The sequence below is a fragment of the Rhinichthys klamathensis genome, unplaced genomic scaffold (assembly GCF_029890125.1).
Source record: "Rhinichthys klamathensis goyatoka isolate OS25496 unplaced genomic scaffold, OSU_Roscu_1.1 h1tg000205l_1, whole genome shotgun sequence".
In the NCBI taxonomy this organism is placed as follows: domain Eukaryota; kingdom Metazoa; phylum Chordata; class Actinopteri; order Cypriniformes; family Leuciscidae; genus Rhinichthys; species Rhinichthys klamathensis.
Genome location: NW_026606730.1, coordinates 157,501 through 179,822, shown reverse-complemented (window position 1 = coordinate 179,822; position 22,322 = coordinate 157,501). Strand labels below are relative to the sequence as shown.

Genomic DNA, 22,322 nt, shown 5'->3' with positions numbered 1-22,322 from the left:
TTATTATTATATCATTTAGGTTAAAAGTCTAGGCTCTGTTGTTAAGCTTTAATGTTATAGTAATGTGCAAGTAAGGGCTGTAGTTTACAGCATTAGCAGATAATTTTGTTATCCTTCGAGAAACGTTTACTTGTAATTGAATTAATTTAAAGACAAGGACTCAATTTGTTCATTAAAGCACTGTTTAATAAAAAATAAAAGCAATTTTAGCTTTCTAAACCCCCCCACCCCACCCCACCCCACCCCACCCCACCCCACCCCACCGAAAAGAACCGAACCGAACCGAGACCTCAAAACCGTGGGACGAACCGAACCGTCAGGTTTGTGTATCGTTACACCCCTACAAATGAAGGCTTGAAATATCTCACTATGCATGTAATGAGTCTATATAGTTTCACCTTTTAAGTTGAATTACTGAAATAAATGAACTTTTGCACCATATTCACCATATTTCACCTGTAGATACAAAATGCACAACTCTTAAAATCAGTTTCAGCATTAGAAACACATCAACATGCAAACGGCAATCAAACCAAAAAAGAAAAACTGCATAAGTTTACATTTTTACAATATGACATGCACCACGGATCTCATCCGGACCGGTTTATAATGTATAATGTCAGAATGCTTTCAACAAATTTACCGTTCGATTTATTTTGTGACTAAAAAGGAGAAACGTGAGATCTGCGAAACTGATGAATGTGAACAATATTACAAACACATCACATTAGTAGATCTACAGTCTTTGATAATACTTCTATTAGCCATATTTTTGCTTCATGCTTTAAAAGATGGTAAAAATGACGTCAGAATTCAAAAACTAGAAATACTTAAGAACGTACAAAACAAATTAGCACCATTTTAAGATAAATGAATAGCACCATATTTAAAAGATTCACCGATCAAAGTACCACTCTTTATCAAAGATTTGTATTATTTAAAACAAATTAGTTTTCACAAACTTGATTTTTTTGTTTTTTTTTTAACTTCTTTAGTTATTAAAACCCAAAAATTTCAGAGCGCATTCTGGATACAAGAAAAAATAAAGCATTAAAAAACTCAGGCGAACCTTTATATATAAATTATAGAAGTATTAAATAGTATTGAGTCCTGTAAGTAAACAGTTGTGCTCCACAAATAAGCCGAGGCATATATAAAATATATAAAAAATACATTGCAATTTTTGTGAGCTGTGAAAAGTTGGTTCAACAAAATATAATGGAAATGCCTTGAACGTTAATCCCTTCATGATGACTCAGATTCTTCCAAACGCCAGTAATAATCCCAGAACGCCGGCAGTGACGAGCAGAACTCCAGTGATGAGTCCGATGCGGATCCAGGGAATCTCCCGATCCCAGATCAGCTCCAGAGGATCACGCTGACCTGCATTACACATTAGGGCTGTCAATATATCGCAAATCAAAAATGCAACAATATGTATCGTGGATAGTGGTTATAATTCACCCAAAATAAAAATTACTGTGTGAGAAAAAATCCAAGTTTACATCATTTTAGTGTCAGAACTACTCTATATAATGTTTAATATAATAATGCAATGTGGGAATATTTGTGCCAAATGTCTGATGTTACCAGTAAAAAGTGGCCGACGTTATTTTAAATATATCTAGTCAGTGAAAGTGCATATTCGTCTATAATAATTCTGTATTTTCATCTTCATAATCATGAATATTGTTATTCTGGTGTCTCTATTGTCCTGTGCTTTGGGTTTCCAGCACTGAGTCCCAGATATTCATTTACACACACAATGTAATATCAAATTTAGCATTTTAATCAACAGTACATTTTTTGTTAATCTTTTATCATGTCTTGGAGTATCGCAATAATATCGTATCGTGACATGAGAGTATCGTTACACCCAGGGCTTAATTTGAGCCGGAACACGCCGGCACCTCCGACGTTGGATCCGGAACCTTTTTTTATTGGATCAATAAATAAATATATAAATAAATAATATTGTCCACTTCAATGATGTATGCTAAGCTATGCTAAAAGTGGTACCGCCAGAACCGGAGATCGGCTGAATGGATTCAAAAACGGTAAAACTCAACAGTTTAACTCTGGGGGAGTTGTAAAATTAGCCTATTTCCAAAAAAGTGGAGTATCCCTTTAATTTTAGTATTAGTGATAGTAAAATGATTGGCATATTAGTGCCGCTGTGGCGACCCCTAGAGCAATAAGCAGAGAGAGGAAGAGAGTAAGAGTAGTAATATGAATATTACTAATATTACAATAAAGCTACATTTGTCAACATTTATTGGGTAACCTGACCTAACAGTAATATAGCATTTATTAATCTATATCAATCAGTAATTAAATGACCTAGAATTAAATTTACTAATACATGTTTTTAGCATGTTAACATTACTTTATGCAATGCATTAAACTAATATGAACCTAAACAGTAACCAAACCAAGATGAATAAATGCAATAAATGTTGATAAATCTCTGTTGATGCATGACAGCTAATGGTTTACATGTCATTTCATTATTCTATTATTATTATTATTATATGTGAATCTATTATTATAGATATTAACCTATTTTTTTTGTATAATTTCAGTTTTTTTTTTTTTTTTTTATCAAAATTTAACCTACTGTATGTTTCCCATTCCCTGGCTGATCTTTTTTTTTTTTTTTTTTTTTTTTTACAATTTGATACATTTTCTTTGCACATTTGGTAGTGGAGAATTTCAAGCAGTGTTTTTTAAGTGTCACTTAAATTTTGAGACTGTTTTTTTTTTTAACCTGTGGTATCGATTTAGTATCGATATCGAGGTAATAGGTTCTGGTATCGTACCGAAGCCCAAATTGTGGTATCGAGCCATCCCTAGTGTGTATCCGCTCCGCTGTTCTCTACTTTTAGAGGGTTTGTAGCCTTTGATCGGTGAAATATTTTTAAGCTTGAAGTTGTATGAAAACATACTGAACCTTTCAGAGCTAAAAACTTCCTCTTCAGTCCAAAACGAGCATTTATTGAGGATTAATACCTTATGATCATAATCACACATTAAATGATGACAAAATGTTCATTTTCTTGGACTTTCTTTCAATAGTTCTATGTTTGGAACTGATTAAAATGTCATTTTAACCTCTGATGAGGCTCACAAATCTTATTCACATTTTGTTTATATATATAAACAAAATGTGAATAAGATTTGTTATATATATATATATATATATATATATATAAACAAAATGTGATATTCAAAAATGTATAAAGTTAAAGTATTTAATATAGTAATATATATATAAGATACTATACTATATTATATTAAATATTTGAATATTATATTTTTTATTACTTGAATATTATAAATACTTTAGCAAAACTTGACCTGCTGCCTTGGCAAATAAATGAAAATAAAATAAGTTTGAGTGGAGATACTAAAACTACTAAATAATAATATATAATATAATATATAAATAATATCATGTAATTATATTTAAGAGCTCTGGCAGTGAATTTCTAGTGTCTGTTCTTCACACAAAACTATCATTTGTCTTCAGACTTGGAATATAGTGCACAGGCTGTATGGACGTCATTATAAATATAATGTGTAAGAATTATAAGCTTTGCATGCTTTATAAAATGTTTAATTCTCACCAGAAACGGTGCCGGCCTCAGGGACGGCGGATACATCTGTCATCAGGGGAATAGTGTTGACACACAGATGGTCAGTGTAAACCAACAACATTATATGAAAAGAATCAGTCATTGATTAACATGTATTGACTGTTACTAGTAATATTGTGCGGATGATCAGTAGCAGTACCTTCAGCTCTCTCAGCGTGTGTGTGTGATGGTGCTGCGCTGCTCGCTGTAGTTTGAGCTCTCTCAGCGTGTGTGTGTGATGGCACACTGATGTTCATTTCAGTCTGAGCTCTCTCAGTATGTGTGTGTGTTGGTGCTGCGCTGCTCGCTGTAGTTTGAGCGCTGACAGCATCTGTGTGTGTTGGCACACTGATGTTCATTTCGGTCTGAGCTCTCGTAGCATGTGTGTGTGTCGGTGTCGTGCGGCCCGCTTCAGTCTGAGCGCTCGCAACAGTTGTCCAAGCTGGCACACTTGTGTGAGAGGTCAAGCTGGCACTGGAGAATGAGTCCATGAGGTCTGTCATCCCTGAAGACATAGCTGAGGAGGGAGAGAGAGAGAGAGAGAGAGAGAGAGAGAGAGAGAGAGAGAGAGAGAGAGAGAGGTTAACTCTCTAGAGAGACCTGGTTTACTTATTCATTTATTAAGATGGATTATACTTATTTTTCACCCATTATGAGTGGACACACCCCTACTGCTGATTGGCTCACTCTGCCTCCTCCTCCATCATGAGTGAACACACCCCCTACTGCTGATTGGCTCACTCTGCCTCCTCCTCATCATGAGTGAACACACCCCCTACTGCTGATTGGCTCACTCTGCCTCCTCCCCATCCTGAGTGAACACACCCCCTACTGCTGATTGGCTCACTCTGCCTCCTCCCCATTATGAGTGGACACACCCCTACTGCTGATTGGCTCACTCTGCCTCCTCCTCATCATGAGTGAACACGCCCCTACTGCTGATTGGCTCACTCTGCCTCCTCCTCATCCTGAGTGAACACACCCCCTACTGCTGATTGGCTCACTCTGCCTCCTCCTCATCATGAGTGAACACGCCCCTACTGCTGATTGGCTCACTCTGCCTCCTCCTCATCATGAGTGAACACGCCCCTACTGCTGATTGGCTCACTCTGCCTCCTCCTCATCCTGAGTGAACACACCCCCTACTGCTGATTGGCTCACTCTGCCTCCTCCCCATTATGAGTGGACACACCCCTACTGCTGATTGGCTCACTCTGCCTCCTCCTCATCATGAGTGAACACGCCCCTACTGCTGATTGGCTCACTCTGCCTCCTCCTCATCATGAGTGAACACACCCCTACTGCTGATTGGCTCACTCTGCCTCCTCCTCATCATGAGTGAACACGCCCCTACTGCTGATTGGCTCACTCTGCCTCCTCCTCATCATGAGTGAACACACCCCTACTGCTGATTGGCTCACTCTGCCTCCTGCCCATCATGAGTGGACACACCCCTACTGCTGATTGGCTCACTCTGCCTCCTCCTCCATCATGAGTGAACACGCCCCTACTGCTGATTGGCTCACTCTGCCTCCTCCTCCATCATGAGTGAACACGCCCCTACTGCTGATTGGCTCACTCTGCCTCCTCCCCATCCTGAGTGGACACACCCCTACTGCTGATTGGCTCACTCTGCCTCCTCCCCATCATGAGTGAACACACCCCTACTGCTGATTGGCTCACTCTGCCTCCTCCTCATCATGAGTGAACACGCCCCTACTGCTGATTGGCTCACTCTGCCTCCTCCCCATCCTGAGTGGACACACCCCTACTGCTGATTGGCTCACTCTGCCTCCTCCCCATCATGAGTGGACACACCCCTACTGCTGATTGGCTCACTCTGCCTCCTCCTCATCATGAGTGAACACACCCCCTACTGCTGATTGGCTCACTCTGCCTCCTCCCCATCCTGAGTGAACACACCCCTACTGCTGATTGGCTCACTCTGCCTCCTCCTCATCATGAGTGAACACACCCCCTACTGCTGATTGGCTCACTCTGCCTCCTCCTCATCATGAGTGAACACACCCCTACTGCTGATTGGCTCACTCTGCCTCCTCCTCATCATGAGTGAACACACCCCCTACTGCTGATTGGCTCACTCTGCCTCCTCCTCATCATGAGTGAACACACCCCTACTGCTGATTGGCTCACTCTGCCTCCTCCTCATCATGAGTGAACACACCCCCTACTGCTGATTGGCTCACTCTGCCTCCTCCCCATCCTGAGTGAACACACCCCTACTGCTGATTGGCTCACTCTGCCTCCTCCTCATCATGAGTGAACACACCCCTACTGCTGATTGGCTCACTCTGCCTCCTCCCCATCATGAGTGAACACACCCCTACTGCTGATTGGCTCACTCTACCTCCTCCCCATCATGAGTGAACACATCCCCTACTGCTGATTGGCTCACTCTGCCTCCTCCCCATCCTGAGTGAACACACCCCTACTGCTGATTGGCTCACTCTACCTCCTCCTCATCATGAGTGAACACACCCCCTACTGCTGATTGGCTCACTCTGCCTCCTCCCCATCCTGAGTGAACACACCCCCTACTGCTGATTGGCTCACTCTGCCTCCCCATCCTGAGTGAACACACCCCCTACTGCTGATTGGCTCACTCTGCCTCCTCCTCATCATGAGTGAACACACCCCCTACTGCTGATTGGCTCACTCTGCCTCCTCCTCATCATGAGTGAACACGCCCCTACTGCTTATTGGCTCACTCTGCCTCCTCCTCATCCTGAGTGAACACACCCCCTACTGCTGATTGGCTCACTCTGCCTCCTCCTCATCATGAGTGAACACACCCCCTACTGCTGATTGGCTCACTCTGCCTCCTCCTCATCATGAGTGAACACGCCCCTACTGCTGATTGGCTCACTCTGCCTCCTCCTCATCCTGAGTGAACACACCCCCTACTGCTGATTGGCTCACTCTGCCTCCTCCCCATCCTGAGTGAACACACCCCCTACTGCTGATTGGCTCACTCTACCTCCTCCCCATCATGAGTGAACACATCCCCTACTGCTGATTGGCTCACTCTGCCTCCTCCCCATCCTGAGTGAACACACCCCTACTGCTGATTGGCTCACTCTACCTCCTCCTCATCATGAGTGAACACACCCCCTACTGCTGATTGGCTCACTCTGCCTCCTCCCCATCCTGAGTGAACACACCCCCTACTGCTGATTGGCTCACTCTGCCTCCCCATCCTGAGTGAACACACCCCCTACTGCTGATTGGCTCACTCTGCCTCCTCCTCATCATGAGTGAACACACCCCCTACTGCTGATTGGCTCACTCTGCCTCCTCCTCATCATGAGTGAACACGCCCCTACTGCTTATTGGCTCACTCTGCCTCCTCCTCATCCTGAGTGAACACACCCCCTACTGCTGATTGGCTCACTCTGCCTCCTCCTCATCATGAGTGAACACACCCCCTACTGCTGATTGGCTCACTCTGCCTCCTCCTCATCATGAGTGAACACGCCCCTACTGCTGATTGGCTCACTCTGCCTCCTCCCCATCCTGAGTGAACACACCCCCTACTGCTGATTGGCTCACTCTACCTCCTCCTCATCATGAGTGAACACACCCCCTACTGCTGATTGGCTCACTCTGCTTCCTCCCCATCCTGAGTGAACACACCCCCTACTGCTGATTGGCTCACTCTACCTCCTCCCCATCATGAGTGAACACATCCCCTACTGCTGATTGGCTCACTCTGCCTCCTCCCCATCCTGAGTGAACACACCCCTACTGCTGATTGGCTCACTCTACCTCCTCCTCATCATGAGTGAACACACCCCCTACTGCTGATTGGCTCACTCTGCCTCCTCCCCATCCTGAGTGAACACACCCCCTACTGCTGATTGGCTCACTCTGCCTCCCCATCCTGAGTGAACACACCCCCTACTGCTGATTGGCTCACTCTGCCTCCTCCTCATCATGAGTGAACACACCCCCTACTGCTGATTGGCTCACTCTGCCTCCTCCTCATCATGAGTGAACACGCCCCTACTGCTTATTGGCTCACTCTGCCTCCTCCTCATCCTGAGTGAACACACCCCCTACTGCTGATTGGCTCACTCTGCCTCCTCCTCATCATGAGTGAACACACCCCCTACTGCTGATTGGCTCACTCTGCCTCCTCCTCATCATGAGTGAACACGCCCCTACTGCTGATTGGCTCACTCTGCCTCCTCCTCATCCTGAGTGAACACACCCCCTACTGCTGATTGGCTCACTCTGCCTCCTCCCCATCCTGAGTGAACACACCCCCTACTGCTGATTGGCTCACTCTGCCTCCTCCTCATCATGAGTGAACACACCCCCTACTGCTGATTGGCTCACTCTGCCTCCTCCTCATCATGAGTGAACACACCCCTACTGCTGATTGGCTCACTCTGCCTCCTCCTCATCATGAGTGAACACACCCCCTACTGCTGATTGGCTCACTCTGCCTCCTCCCCATCCTGAGTGAACACACCCCTACTGCTGATTGGCTCACTCTGCCTCCTCCTCATCATGAGTGAACACACCCCTACTGCTGATTGGCTCACTCTGCCTCCTCCCCATCATGAGTGAACACACCCCTACTGCTGATTGGCTCACTCTACCTCCTCCCCATCATGAGTGAACACATCCCCTACTGCTGATTGGCTCACTCTGCCTCCTCCCCATCCTGAGTGAACACACCCCTACTGCTGATTGGCTCACTCTACCTCCTCCTCATCATGAGTGAACACACCCCCTACTGCTGATTGGCTCACTCTGCCTCCTCCCCATCCTGAGTGAACACGCCCCTACTGCTTATTGGCTCACTCTGCCTCCTCCTCATCCTGAGTGAACACACCCCCTACTGCTGATTGGCTCACTCTGCCTCCTCCTCATCATGAGTGAACACACCCCCTACTGCTGATTGGCTCACTCTGCCTCCTCCTCATCATGAGTGAACACGCCCCTACTGCTGATTGGCTCACTCTGCCTCCTCCTCATCCTGAGTGAACACACCCCCTACTGCTGATTGGCTCACTCTGCCTCCTCCCCATCCTGAGTGAACACACCCCCTACTGCTGATTGGCTCACTCTACCTCCTCCCCATCATGAGTGAACACATCCCCTACTGCTGATTGGCTCACTCTGCCTCCTCCCCATCCTGAGTGAACACACCCCTACTGCTGATTGGCTCACTCTACCTCCTCCTCATCATGAGTGAACACACCCCCTACTGCTGATTGGCTCACTCTGCCTCCTCCCCATCCTGAGTGAACACACCCCCTACTGCTGATTGGCTCACTCTGCCTCCCCATCCTGAGTGAACACACCCCCTACTGCTGATTGGCTCACTCTGCCTCCTCCTCATCATGAGTGAACACACCCCCTACTGCTGATTGGCTCACTCTGCCTCCTCCTCATCATGAGTGAACACGCCCCTACTGCTTATTGGCTCACTCTGCCTCCTCCTCATCCTGAGTGAACACACCCCCTACTGCTGATTGGCTCACTCTGCCTCCTCCTCATCATGAGTGAACACACCCCCTACTGCTGATTGGCTCACTCTGCCTCCTCCTCATCATGAGTGAACACGCCCCTACTGCTGATTGGCTCACTCTGCCTCCTCCCCATCCTGAGTGAACACACCCCCTACTGCTGATTGGCTCACTCTACCTCCTCCTCATCATGAGTGAACACACCCCCTACTGCTGATTGGCTCACTCTGCCTCCTCCCCATCCTGAGTGAACACACCCCCTACTGCTGATTGGCTCACTCTACCTCCTCCCCATCATGAGTGAACACATCCCCTACTGCTGATTGGCTCACTCTGCCTCCTCCCCATCCTGAGTGAACACACCCCTACTGCTGATTGGCTCACTCTACCTCCTCCTCATCATGAGTGAACACACCCCCTACTGCTGATTGGCTCACTCTGCCTCCTCCCCATCCTGAGTGAACACACCCCCTACTGCTGATTGGCTCACTCTGCCTCCCCATCCTGAGTGAACACACCCCCTACTGCTGATTGGCTCACTCTGCCTCCTCCTCATCATGAGTGAACACACCCCCTACTGCTGATTGGCTCACTCTGCCTCCTCCTCATCATGAGTGAACACGCCCCTACTGCTTATTGGCTCACTCTGCCTCCTCCTCATCCTGAGTGAACACACCCCCTACTGCTGATTGGCTCACTCTGCCTCCTCCTCATCATGAGTGAACACACCCCCTACTGCTGATTGGCTCACTCTGCCTCCTCCTCATCATGAGTGAACACGCCCCTACTGCTGATTGGCTCACTCTGCCTCCTCCTCATCCTGAGTGAACACACCCCCTACTGCTGATTGGCTCACTCTGCCTCCTCCCCATCCTGAGTGAACACACCCCCTACTGCTGATTGGCTCACTCTGCCTCCTCCTCATCATGAGTGAACACACCCCCTACTGCTGATTGGCTCACTCTGCCTCCTCCTCATCATGAGTGAACACACCCCTACTGCTGATTGGCTCACTCTGCCTCCTCCTCATCATGAGTGAACACACCCCCTACTGCTGATTGGCTCACTCTGCCTCCTCCCCATCCTGAGTGAACACACCCCTACTGCTGATTGGCTCACTCTGCCTCCTCCTCATCATGAGTGAACACACCCCTACTGCTGATTGGCTCACTCTGCCTCCTCCCCATCATGAGTGAACACACCCCTACTGCTGATTGGCTCACTCTACCTCCTCCCCATCATGAGTGAACACATCCCCTACTGCTGATTGGCTCACTCTGCCTCCTCCCCATCCTGAGTGAACACACCCCTACTGCTGATTGGCTCACTCTACCTCCTCCTCATCATGAGTGAACACACCCCCTACTGCTGATTGGCTCACTCTGCCTCCTCCCCATCCTGAGTGAACACACCCCCTACTGCTGATTGGCTCACTCTGCCTCCCCATCCTGAGTGAACACACCCCTACTGCTGATTGGCTCACTCTGCCTCCCCATCCTGAGTGAACACACCCCTACTGCTGATTGGCTCACTCTGCCTCCTCCTCATCATGAGTGAACACACCCCCTACTGCTGATTGGCTCACTCTGCCTCCCCATCCTGAGTGAACACACCCCTACTGCTGATTGGCTCACTCTGCCTCCTCCCCATCCTGAGTGAACACACCCCTACTGCTGATTGGCTCACTCTGCCTCCTCCTCATCATGAGTGAACACACCCCCTACTGCTGATTGGCTCACTCTGCCTCCTCCCCATCATGAGTGGACACACCCCTACTGCTGATTGGCTCACTCTGCCTCCTCCTCATCATGAGTGAACACACCCCCTACTGCTGATTGGCTCACTCTGCCTCCTCCTCATCATGAGTGAACACACCCCCTACTGCTGATTGGCTCACTCTGCCTCCTCCTCATCATGAGTGAACACACCCCCTACTGCTGATTGGCTCACTCTGCCTCCTCCTCATCATGAGTGAACACACCCCTACTGCTGATTGGCTCACTCTGCCTCCTCCTCATCATGAGTGAACACACCCCCTACTGCTGATTGGCTCACTCTGCCTCCTCCTCATCATGAGTGAACACACCCCCTACTGCTGATTGGCTCACTCTGCCTCCTCCCCATCATGAGTGAACACACCCCCTACTGCTGATTGGCTCACTCTGCCTCCCCATCCTGAGTGAACACACCCCTACTGCTGATTGGCTCACTCTGCCTCCTCCCCATCCTGAGTGAACACACCCCTACTGCTGATTGGCTCACTCTGCCTCCTCCTCATCATGAGTGAACACACCCCCTACTGCTGATTGGCTCACTCTGCCTCCTCCCCATCATGAGTGAACACACCCCCTACTGCTGATTGGCTCACTCTGCCTCCTCCCCATCATGAGTGAACACACCCCTACTGCTGAACACACACGTACCCCAAACAGTGAGTGTGTGCCTCTCCGGGAATCCGCTCCGCGGCTCCTCGTAATCGATGCTCTTGTAGCGGCACTTATAAACGCCCTGGTCGAAAACACTCACCGACTGAATGGTCAGTGAGAAGACACCGCGAGAGATATTGTGCTTGGGTGGTAATGTCATGATGTAATCAATACTGACGTCCATCTTTCCAGAGCTCAACCGCAGAATCTCTTTGTCATCTTTCAGCCATTGGATGTAGATGTCTTCCCATGGTTTATATTTCGGGATATTCCCAAAGCAGTCCAAAGTGATATCCTCGCCCTCAAAAGCTTCCACATGATCAGGGAACGACTCTGGTTCGGCTGAAATACGAGAGAGATTGTTCTTAAACTTGTGTTGATGCTCATCATATGGCATTTATGGACTGGTACTTTGTGCCTGAGGTGGGAAAATATGATATGAAAGTTTAATCGTCTGAGTTGGTTTTCTATCTAGTGTACTAATCAAGCGGCAACCGTCCTGTCTCTCTTTTGAATCCAACACGGAAATGACTTAAACTGCAGTTCATCGACTGGCCACTAGAGACAGGTTCCAAAAGAGAGTCAATCCCATAGACCCCCATGTTAAAATGCCCAACTTTACAGCAGAAAAAAACATGTTTACAGCCTGCTGCAAAAAGTGGTTTTGGTCTATATAGCTAATTTTGCCCTTCATGACGACTGTGAGAGGTGTGAATTTTTTTATAACTCATCCGTTTAAATGATATTAAGCCTTATAGTGCGTTCACACCGGACGCGAATAGCACGTCAGGCGCGAGTGATTTCAATGTTAAGTCAATGCTAAGACGCGTTACGCGCGTAAAAAATTCCTGCGGCACGAAGCGGTAGACGCGAATACACCTCATTCACGCGTCAAGTTCGCGTGAATGGCGCAAATTAAGCATCTGGCGCGTTAAGCGCGTTACACGCGAATGTTATGTAGTGCTTTTTGTGCATTCTCGCGTTTGACGCGAATTTGCGTCTGCCGCCCGAGTTGAAAAATCTGAACTTCTGCGTCAATTCGCGCCACGTTAACCAATCAGGAGCCTGCTTGCTGCTGTCACGTGGTGAAGTGACAGTTTATAATGTTATTTTATGTTTGGCCTCAATAAATTATTTTGTAATATGACAAAAATGCTTGGTGTGCAAAGCAAATCTTTCACATAAAAACTCGATTTCAATATATGAGAGATATTCATTTTGTATTGAATGCTATTTATTCCATATCTATTCTAGATTATATGAAACATTATTCTAATGTAAAGACAACAAACACAATTTAGTGTATAAAAACTTTAAAAAAAAAAAAATCACAGGACAGGTTTCACTTTTGGAGGCTCCATTTATTATCAAAACAAAAATAAATGACAGATTAGGTGGATGCGGGGGAGGGTGAACCTCGCGCCGGGCTCGACAGGCATAGACCACTCGAGGCCGAGGGCTTAAACGGCCTACGCTGTCCTCGTCAGCGTCCTCACCGTTAGGTCCACCAAACCTAGCTCCTGGAGCAAATTGTGAAACTCCTGAAACCCTCCGGAGGGTCTGATGGACCCGAGTACAGCGACGATGTCCCCTACGCAGCTGTTTCTGCTCTCCAGAGCATATACCAGCGGTGACTCTCTCGAATAATGCTAATGCTAATGCTCGATAAACATCTAAAAAGATGGCCGCCTCCGGATTTCGCCTCTGACTCGCGTAAATTTCGCTTCAAACTTTTGTTTTTACGCGCATCAATTTCACCATTGACACGCAAATTAACACAAAGTGGTCAAGCGTCAAACTAGACGCGAATTTGACGCGCTATTCCCGTCCGGTGTGAATGCACAGTTAAAGTTCTGCATTATTAAGGGCGTGGCCACTTGAGTGACAGGTGGATTGCCGCTGATGTCACTACTAGCCGTTTGTCTGCTGTGTGTTAGCGTCACCTTGGTTACTTACGCGACACATGCAGTAATACAGAGCAAATGGGTCTCATATCCGCCCAGAGACACTCGTATACATCTTCATCGTCCAGCATCACGTCAGTCAGAACGAGGGAAAAGTCCTCGGACTCGGCAGGATCCGTGAGGAAACTGACCCGCCCCTCAAACGCCCTCCCGACCCTGATGATGTCACCGCCAACCGAGAGGACGTCTTTTCCCATCGCCTCCCAGTGAACCCCCAGCTCTTCCACTGGGAATCCAGAACCATTGCAGGGCAAGATCACGCTTTTCCCGAGGATCGCCTGGACCGCCGACGTCTGCAGGTACAAACCTACACACACTGGATGAGGACGTGCAATAATAAGGAGAAATTAATACCAATTTTAATATCAATTAAATATCAGATTCTTCTAAACACAGAAGAGATTCCTCACTTACCACTGAGGGCTACAATAAAAATGAATGTAGTGCCAAGAATATTCATGTCCTCTTAGAAAACCTGGTGAATAATAATGATTATAAAAAACATTTAATCTATTATCTCTCCAAAATGTGCATTCCATTTTGCAATTCATTTTTATTGAAATCTATCATAAAATAAAAACTTTACAATATATATGAATTCCACATTACAATAAAATTCATGGTGAAAATATGCATAAATATTAAAAAAACATCACAATGGTTTTATTAGCCCTAAAAATACTCATATACATATATGCTTGTTTTTTTATATATATATATATATATATATATATATACAGGTCCTTCTCAAAAAATTAGCATATTGTGATAAAGTTAATTATTTTCCATAATGTAATGATAAAAATTAAACTTTCATATATTTTAGATTCATTGCACACCAACTGAAATATTTCAGGTCTTTTATTGTTTTAATACTGATGATTTTGGCATTCAGCTCATGAAAACCCAAAATTCCTGTCTCAAAAAATTAGCATATCATGAAAAGGGTCTCTAAACGAGCTATTAACCTAATCATCAGAATCAACTAATTAACTCTAAACACCTGCAAAAGATTCCTGAGGCTTTTAAAAACTCCCAGCCTGTTTCATTACTCAAAACCGCAATCATGGGTAAGACTGCCGACCTGACTGCTGTCCAGAAGGCCATCATTGACACCCTCAAGCAAGAGGGTAAGACAGAAAGAAATTTCTGAACAAATAGGCTGTTCCCAGAGTGCTGTATCAAGGCACCTCAGTGGGAAGTCTGTGGGAAGGAAAAAGTGTGGCAAAAAACGCTGCACAACGAGAAGAGGTGACCGGACCCAGAGGAAGATTGTGGAGAAGGACCGATTCCAGACCTTGGGGGACCTGCGGAAGCAGTGGACTGAGTCTGGAGTAGAAACATCCAGAGCCACCGTGCACAGGCATGTGCAGGACATGGGCTACAGGTGCCGCATTCCCCAGGTCAAGCCACTTTTGAACCAGAAACAGCGGCAGAAGCGCCTGACCTGGGCTACAGAGAAGCAGCACTGGACTGTTGCTCAGTTTTGCATGTCATTCGGAAATCAAGGTGCCAGAGTCTGGAGGAAGACTGGGGAGATGGAAATGCCAAAATGCCTGAAGTCCAGTGTCAAGTACCCACAGTCAGTGATGGTCTGGGGTGCCATGTCAGCTGCTGGTGTTGGTCCACTGTGTTTTATCAAGGGCAGGGTCAATGCAGCTAGCTATCAGGAGATTTTGGAGCACTTCATGCTTCCATCTGCTGAAAAGCTTTATGGAGATGAAGATTTCATTTTTCAGCACGACCTGGCACCTGCTCACAGTGCCAAAACCACTGGTAAATGGTTTACTGACCATGGTATTACTGTGCTCAATTGGCCTGCCAGCTCTCCTGACCTGAAGCCCATAGAGAATCTGTGGGATATTGTGAAGAGAAAGTTGAGAGACGCAAGACCCAACACTCTGGATGAGCTTAAGGCCGCTATCGAAGCATCCTGGGCCTCCATAACACCTCAGCAGTGCCACAGGCTGATTGCCTCCATGCCACGCCGCATTGAAGCAGTCATTTCTGCAAAAGGATTCCCGACCAAGTATTGACTATTGAGTGCATAACTGAACATAATTATTTGAAGGTTGACTTTTTTTTTTTTGTATTAAAAACACTTCTTTTATTGGTCGGATGAAATATGCTAATTTTTTGAGACAGGAATTTGGGGTTTTCATGAGCTGTATGCCAAAATCATCAGTATTAAAACAATAAAAGACCTGAAATATTTCAGTTGGTGTGCAATGAATCTAAAATATATGAAAGTTTAATTTTTATCATTACATTATGGAAAATAATGAACTTTATCACAATATGCTAATTCTTTTAGAAGGACCTGTATATATATATATGTATTATATATATATATATACACACACACACACACATATACACACACAATATATATACACATATATATATATATATACACACACACATATATACACACACACACACTATATAGTTTGACAAATACAGTTTGTTTTTATGACCCTGCGAGTTTAATTAAACCATTGAAATATAAGGAAAATATTTTATATGTTGTAAGTATTTTAAATATGAGGGAAGAACAAACACTAATCTTGGTTAAGTTATTAATCTGACAAAACTATTTGGCAAAAAGGCAAACTACAGTTACAAGTTTTATTTTAATAGGCAAAAAAAAATGCATAGAAAATCAAAAACCTGTCAGGAAACAGTAAACATTGATTACAGCATAATCAGTTATTAATATTCCGTTGGTTCTCTCTTGTTTTTGTGTGTTCATAATTTATTCGTATGACATTCTAGCCAAAAAATTATGTTGGCATGTTTCATTGAGTTATCCCAAATATCATGTATTTAAAACCTACTAGTATTATGCTTCTAAATGATATTAATAATCTGTGGTTTTGTCGGGCATGTGGTGGACGCCCACAGAATCAGCTAAAGCTTTATTTAATAGTGCTGACGTGCGTCACATGAGCCTGTAACCCGATCACATCAAACACTCTGGGGTTCACATGCTTACTAGTTATAAACTAAATCTACTTCTTTAAATCACAAATTATGACACTTCTATTCTGAATTTAATTATTAGACAATACAGCGATAGATGAGTTTATCACTAAAGCACATGGAGATCATTATTGCATCAAAAAGCAATGGGAGCTTTTATTTTCATTAGTTATTTTGCTTTATTATTAGCATTTGCCTTGTAAAATATTTGTATTTAGCATGAATTTATTTTTTATGTCAGTTTTGGTCATATTAGTACTTTATTTCAACATTTCTAATTTTCTACATTTCACGTTTGAGTTAAAAATAACACTAAGACACTAGTTATGTAACTTTAGTCATGGAAACAGCATTTTCTCTGTTGATTTAACTTATATTTACCTAAATAGAAAGAGAACTGATCAATGTTAAATTAACATCATGTTTAATGACAAGGAAAACAGATTAAGACGTTAAAAGTTTGTAATACACAAGGCACAATCATACACATATTCCTTATCACATCTTTCATTTCTCCTTGTAACTTCTTGAGTTGCTTCATGCTTTATGGTTGAGAAATAACAGATTCTTCTACTAATATCATGTTATTTCCGGCTGACAGCATCACTGAGATGACGAGGAAATGAAAGTACTCACGAGTCTGCAGTTATTCAGAGATTATGATCATCAGAGCTGCTTCATTCAGAGTTAGTTCTGGTCTTCAGCCCAGGGTCGAGTCACATGCTGAACAGAGAGAACATGAATCCAGTGTATCTGAACATGAAGCACGTTCAGGGCTCGAGCTGACGGGTGTTAAAATACGACCTGACGCATCATCACAGTTACATTACACTGCAGAAACCGCATTACCTGAGCAATATTGCATTGAATGTGTGCAATAGATCGGAGAGGTAAAGACTCGTTCTGTCGGAGAACTTTAATGTGTAAGCTGTGTGTGTGTGTAACATTAGACGAGGTGTTACACCACGATCCTCTTCTGAATCGGCATTTCTTGGCTTGACTGCAAGTATTTACACTCTTAAACACTCCTGGCAGAAACTCAAGCTCTGCTTTTAGACTAGCGAGTCTAGAACAAAAGAACAAGTTTGCAACAACTTAAACGCTTAATCTAAACTAATAATTGATTAAAAAAAATATATATTCCCGGTGGATATGAATGCATTTAAAGGGTAAATCTCACCAAAAAAAAGTGGCCAGGTCGCATTTCACTTGCAAGAATAATAATGTTTTATTCAAATCTAAAAAAATATATACTTTACAATACACATACATTTTTACATTTAAAATTAGGGAGGAAATGTGCCTAAATATTAAAATAACATCACACTAATTAACATCTTATTGGCCCTAAAAGTGAAACATATAGGGATGCATCCAAATTTTGGCCAATACGATTACCGATAATTCTGTATATTTGAAAGCCGATAACCGATATATGGGCCGATAAATCCAAATGATCATATAATTTTTGAGAGCCTGATTACAAAGACAAAACCCCCCAAAAATGTCTCATTATAATTTTATGTAACCTATATGACAGACTTGCCTTCCTTTTTTGAAGTGATTCCAATCATATTTCAAGCAATTCAAAACCATCATGTTGAACAAGTGTATATATTAGTGCTGTCAAACGATTAAAATATTTAATCGCGATTAATCGCATTAATGTCATAGTTAAGTCGCGATTAATCGCACATTTTTATCTGTTCTAAATGTCTCTTGATTTCTTTTTGTCCCATTATTTTTTCTCATTTTAATGCTCTTATCAACATGGAAAAGTGGATCGGCTTGCTTTGTGCAAATGTTTTTTATTGAAAACAACATTGTCAAATACTGTGTTCAATTTCACACTAACATTCTCACTTGGAGCAAATAATCTCTCACACAATGTAACACTGTCCATCAATAAAAGGGTGAAAGAATTCACACTCAAATCAATATTTCATTTCCATTCTTTTATTTATAAAGTATCCATGTAATAAGCAGGATAAAGTAGTTAGCAGGTTATTATCATTATATTATCCTCTCACTCATTTCCCCGTCAGAGAATTAGAAATACTTGCTTTAAACACGTTTGTTTTGCACTTATCTGTGACACCATTATGAGAGATATAAAGCGGGAAATATTTCAACTCATTTAATATTATATATTCATACAAATGTGAATAATACACTGGATTTCAACAAAATATTACCATGAGTGTTCAACACAAAACTACACTTAAGAAAGGAATCAGTTGTTTCTCATCTAGAGACGGTGATTAAAACTTAAGCTTTAAAATCACACCATCTAAAACACTCCAAAAATTGAGACTTAAAATGACAAATTTTAAAGTTATGTTTACATGCATGGCACACTAAAAGCGCCACTATATAGAAGCACATGTCTCTGATGGAGTGAGTGGAGTCACATGACGCCTGAGATGGCGAGAGATATTAATAGGCCTGTCAGTGGAGACTCACGCTCAGGTCTTCCAGCTGTACGAGTAGTCTCTCATGTGCAACTGTCTGAGCGCACACTTTCCCAGAATGCTCGGCGCTGCCAGCTGCTGAACTGAGCTCTGCTGGAGCCCACACCTGGCCAGATCCTGTACAACACACCCCTAGAGGAGAAGAAGAAAAAACCAGAGCATGAGACCTTCAGGAGCAGCTACACACACACACACACACACACACACCCAGATCCTGTACAACACACTCCTAGAGGAGAAGAAACCAGAGCATGAGACCTTCAGGAGCAGCTACACACACACACACACACACACACACACACACACACCCAGATCCTGCACAACACACTCCTAGAGGAGAAGAAACCAGAGCATGAGACCTTCAGGAGCAGCTACACACACACACACACACACACACACACGCCCAGATCCTGTACAACACACTCCTAGAGGAGAAGAAACCAGAGCATGAGACCTTCAGGAGCAGCTACACACACACACACACACACACACACACACACACACACACACACGCCCAGATCCTGTACAACACACTCCTAGAGGAGAAAACACCAGAGCATGAGACCTTCAGGAGCAGCTACACACACACACACACACACACACACCCAGATCCTGTACAACACACTCCTAGAGGAGAAGAAACCAGAGCATGAGACCTTCAGGAGCAGCTACACACACACACACCCAGATCCTGTACAACACACTCCTAGAGGAGAAGAAACCAGAGCATGAGACCTTCAGGAGCAGCTACACACACACACACACACACACACACACACACACACACACACACACGCCCAGATCCTGTACAACACACTCCTAGAGGTGAAGAAACCAGAGCATGAGACCTTCAGGAGCAGCTACACACACACACACACACACACACACACGCCCAGATCCTGTACAACACACTCCTAGAGCAGAAGAAACCAGAGCATGAGACCTTCAGGAGCAGCTACACACACACACACACACACACCCAGATCCTGTACAACACACTCCTAGAGGAGAAGAAACCAGAGCATGAGACCTTCAGGAGCAGCTACACACACACACACACACACACACACACACACACGCCCAGATCCTGTACAACACACTCCTAGAGAAGAAGAAACCAGAGCATGAGACCTTCAGGAGCAGCTACACACACACACACACACACACACACACACACACACACACGCACGCCCAGATCCTGTACAACACACTCCTAGAGGAGAAGAAACCAGAGCATGAGACCTTCAGGAGCAGCTACACACACACACACACACACCCAGATCCTGTACAACACACTCCTAGAGGAGAAAACACCAGAGCATGAGACCTTCAGGAGCAGCTACACACACACACACACACACACACACACACACACACCCAGATCCTGTACAACACACTCCTAGAGGAGAAAACACCAGAGCATGAGACCTTCAGGAGCAGCTACACACACACACACACACACACACACACACACACACACACCCAGATCCTGTACAACACACTCCTAGAGGAGAAGAAACCAGAGCATGAGACCTTCAGGAGCAGCTACACACACACACACACACACACACACACACCCAGATCCTGCACAACACACTCCTAGAGAAGAAGAAACCAGAGCATGAGACCTTCAGGAGCAGCTACACACACACACACACACACACACACACACACCCAGATCCTGCACAACACACTCCTAGAGGAGAAGAAACCAGAGCATGAGACCTTCAGGAGCAGCTACACACACACACACACACACACACACACCCAGATCCTGCACAACACACTCCTAGAGGAGAAGAAACCAGAGCATGAGACCTTCAGGAGCAGCTACACACACACACACACACACACACACACGCCCAGATCCTGTACAACACACTCCTAGAGAAGAAGAAACCAGAGCATGAGACCTTCAGGAGCAGCTACACACACACACACACACACACACACACACACACACACACACACACACACACACACACACACACACACACACACGCCCAGATCCTGTACAACACACTCCTAGAGGAGAAAACACCAGAGCATGAGACCTTCAGGAGCAGCTACACACACACACACACACACACACACACCCAGATCCTGTACAACACACTCCTAGAGGAGAAGAAACCAGAGCATGAGACCTTCAGGAGCAGCTACACACACACACACACACACACACACACCCAGATCCTGCACAACACACTCCTAGAGGAGAAGAAACCAGAGCATGAGACCTTCAGGAGCAGCTACACACACACACACACACACACACACACACACGCCCAGATCCTGTACAACACACTCCTAGAGAAGAAGAAACCAGAGCATGAGACCTTCAGGAGCAGCTACACACACACACACACACACACACACACACACACACACACACACACACACACACGCCCAGATCCTGTACAACACACTCCTAGAGGAGAAAACACCAGAGCATGAGACCTTCAGGAGCAGCTACACACACACACACACACACACACACCCAGATCCTGTACAACACACTCCTAGAGGAGAAGAAACCAGAGCATGAGACCTTCAGGAGCAGCTACACACACACACACACACACCCAGATCCTGTACAACACACTCCTAGAGGAGAAGAAACCAGAGCATGAGACCTTCAGGAGCAGCTACACACACACACACACACACACACACACGCCCAGATCCTGTACAACACACTCCTAGAGGAGAAGAAACCAGAGCATGAGACCTTCAGGAGCAGCTACACACACACACACACACACACACACACACACACACCCAGATCCTGTACAACACACTCCTAGAGGAGAAAACACCAGAGCATGAGATCTTCAGGAGCAGCTACACACACACACACACACACACACCCAGATCCTGTACAACACACTCCTAGAGAAGAAGAAACCAGAGCATGAGACCTTCAGGAGCAGCTACACACACACACACACACACACACACACACACACACACACACACCCAGATCCTGTACAACACACTCCTAGAGGAGAAGAAACCAGAGCATGAGACCTTCAGGAGCAGCTACACACACACACACACACACACACACGCCCAGATCCTGTACAACACACTCCTAGAGGAGAAAACACCAGAGCATGAGACCTTCAGGAGCAGCTACACACACACACACACACACACACACACACACCCAGATCCTGTACAACACACTCCTAGAGGAGAAAACACCAGAGCATGAGATCTTCAGGAGCAGCTACACACACACACACACCCAGATCCTGTACAACACACTCCTAGAGAAGAAGAAACCAGAGCATGAGACCTTCAGGAGCAGCTACACATCACACACACACACACACACACACAC

The 22,322-nt window shown here is 45.1% G+C and overlaps 1 protein-coding gene and 2 long non-coding RNA genes across 6 annotated transcripts in view; all 3 read right to left on the bottom strand.

The window, feature by feature from the left end:
- Nucleotides 1-1,223: 1,223 nt before the first annotated feature.
- Nucleotides 1,224-3,873, bottom strand: LOC130096680 (uncharacterized). The gene is made up of 3 exons (XR_008808214.1): nucleotides 3,796-3,873; nucleotides 3,627-3,662; nucleotides 1,224-1,383 (listed from the first exon to the last, which is right to left on the bottom strand). It is a non-coding gene; the product is annotated as an uncharacterized LOC130096680 (long non-coding RNA).
- Nucleotides 3,874-13,521: 9,648 nt separating this feature from the next.
- Nucleotides 13,522-17,363, bottom strand: LOC130096679 (uncharacterized). The gene is made up of 3 exons (XR_008808213.1): nucleotides 17,142-17,363; nucleotides 13,938-13,998; nucleotides 13,522-13,839 (listed from the first exon to the last, which is right to left on the bottom strand). It is a non-coding gene; the product is annotated as an uncharacterized LOC130096679 (long non-coding RNA).
- Nucleotides 17,364-18,843: 1,480 nt separating this feature from the next.
- The window catches only part of LOC130096671 (protein downstream neighbor of son homolog), a 29,898-nt gene continuing 26,419 nt past the window's right edge, over nucleotides 18,844-22,322 (bottom strand). The window contains exons 10-11 of one of the 4 annotated variants that reach the window (XM_056263276.1): nucleotides 20,835-20,860; nucleotides 18,844-19,082 (exon numbers count right to left, since the gene is read on the bottom strand). In XM_056263276.1, the coding sequence (XP_056119251.1) occupies nucleotides 18,971-19,082; nucleotides 20,835-20,860 (138 nt within the window). In that variant the 3' untranslated portion in view covers nucleotides 18,844-18,970. Of the gene's footprint in view, nucleotides 19,109-20,834; nucleotides 20,861-22,044; nucleotides 22,071-22,322 lie in introns of all 4 variants that reach the window. The other 3 variants (XM_056263275.1, XM_056263274.1, XM_056263273.1) reach the window with 3 other exon arrangements.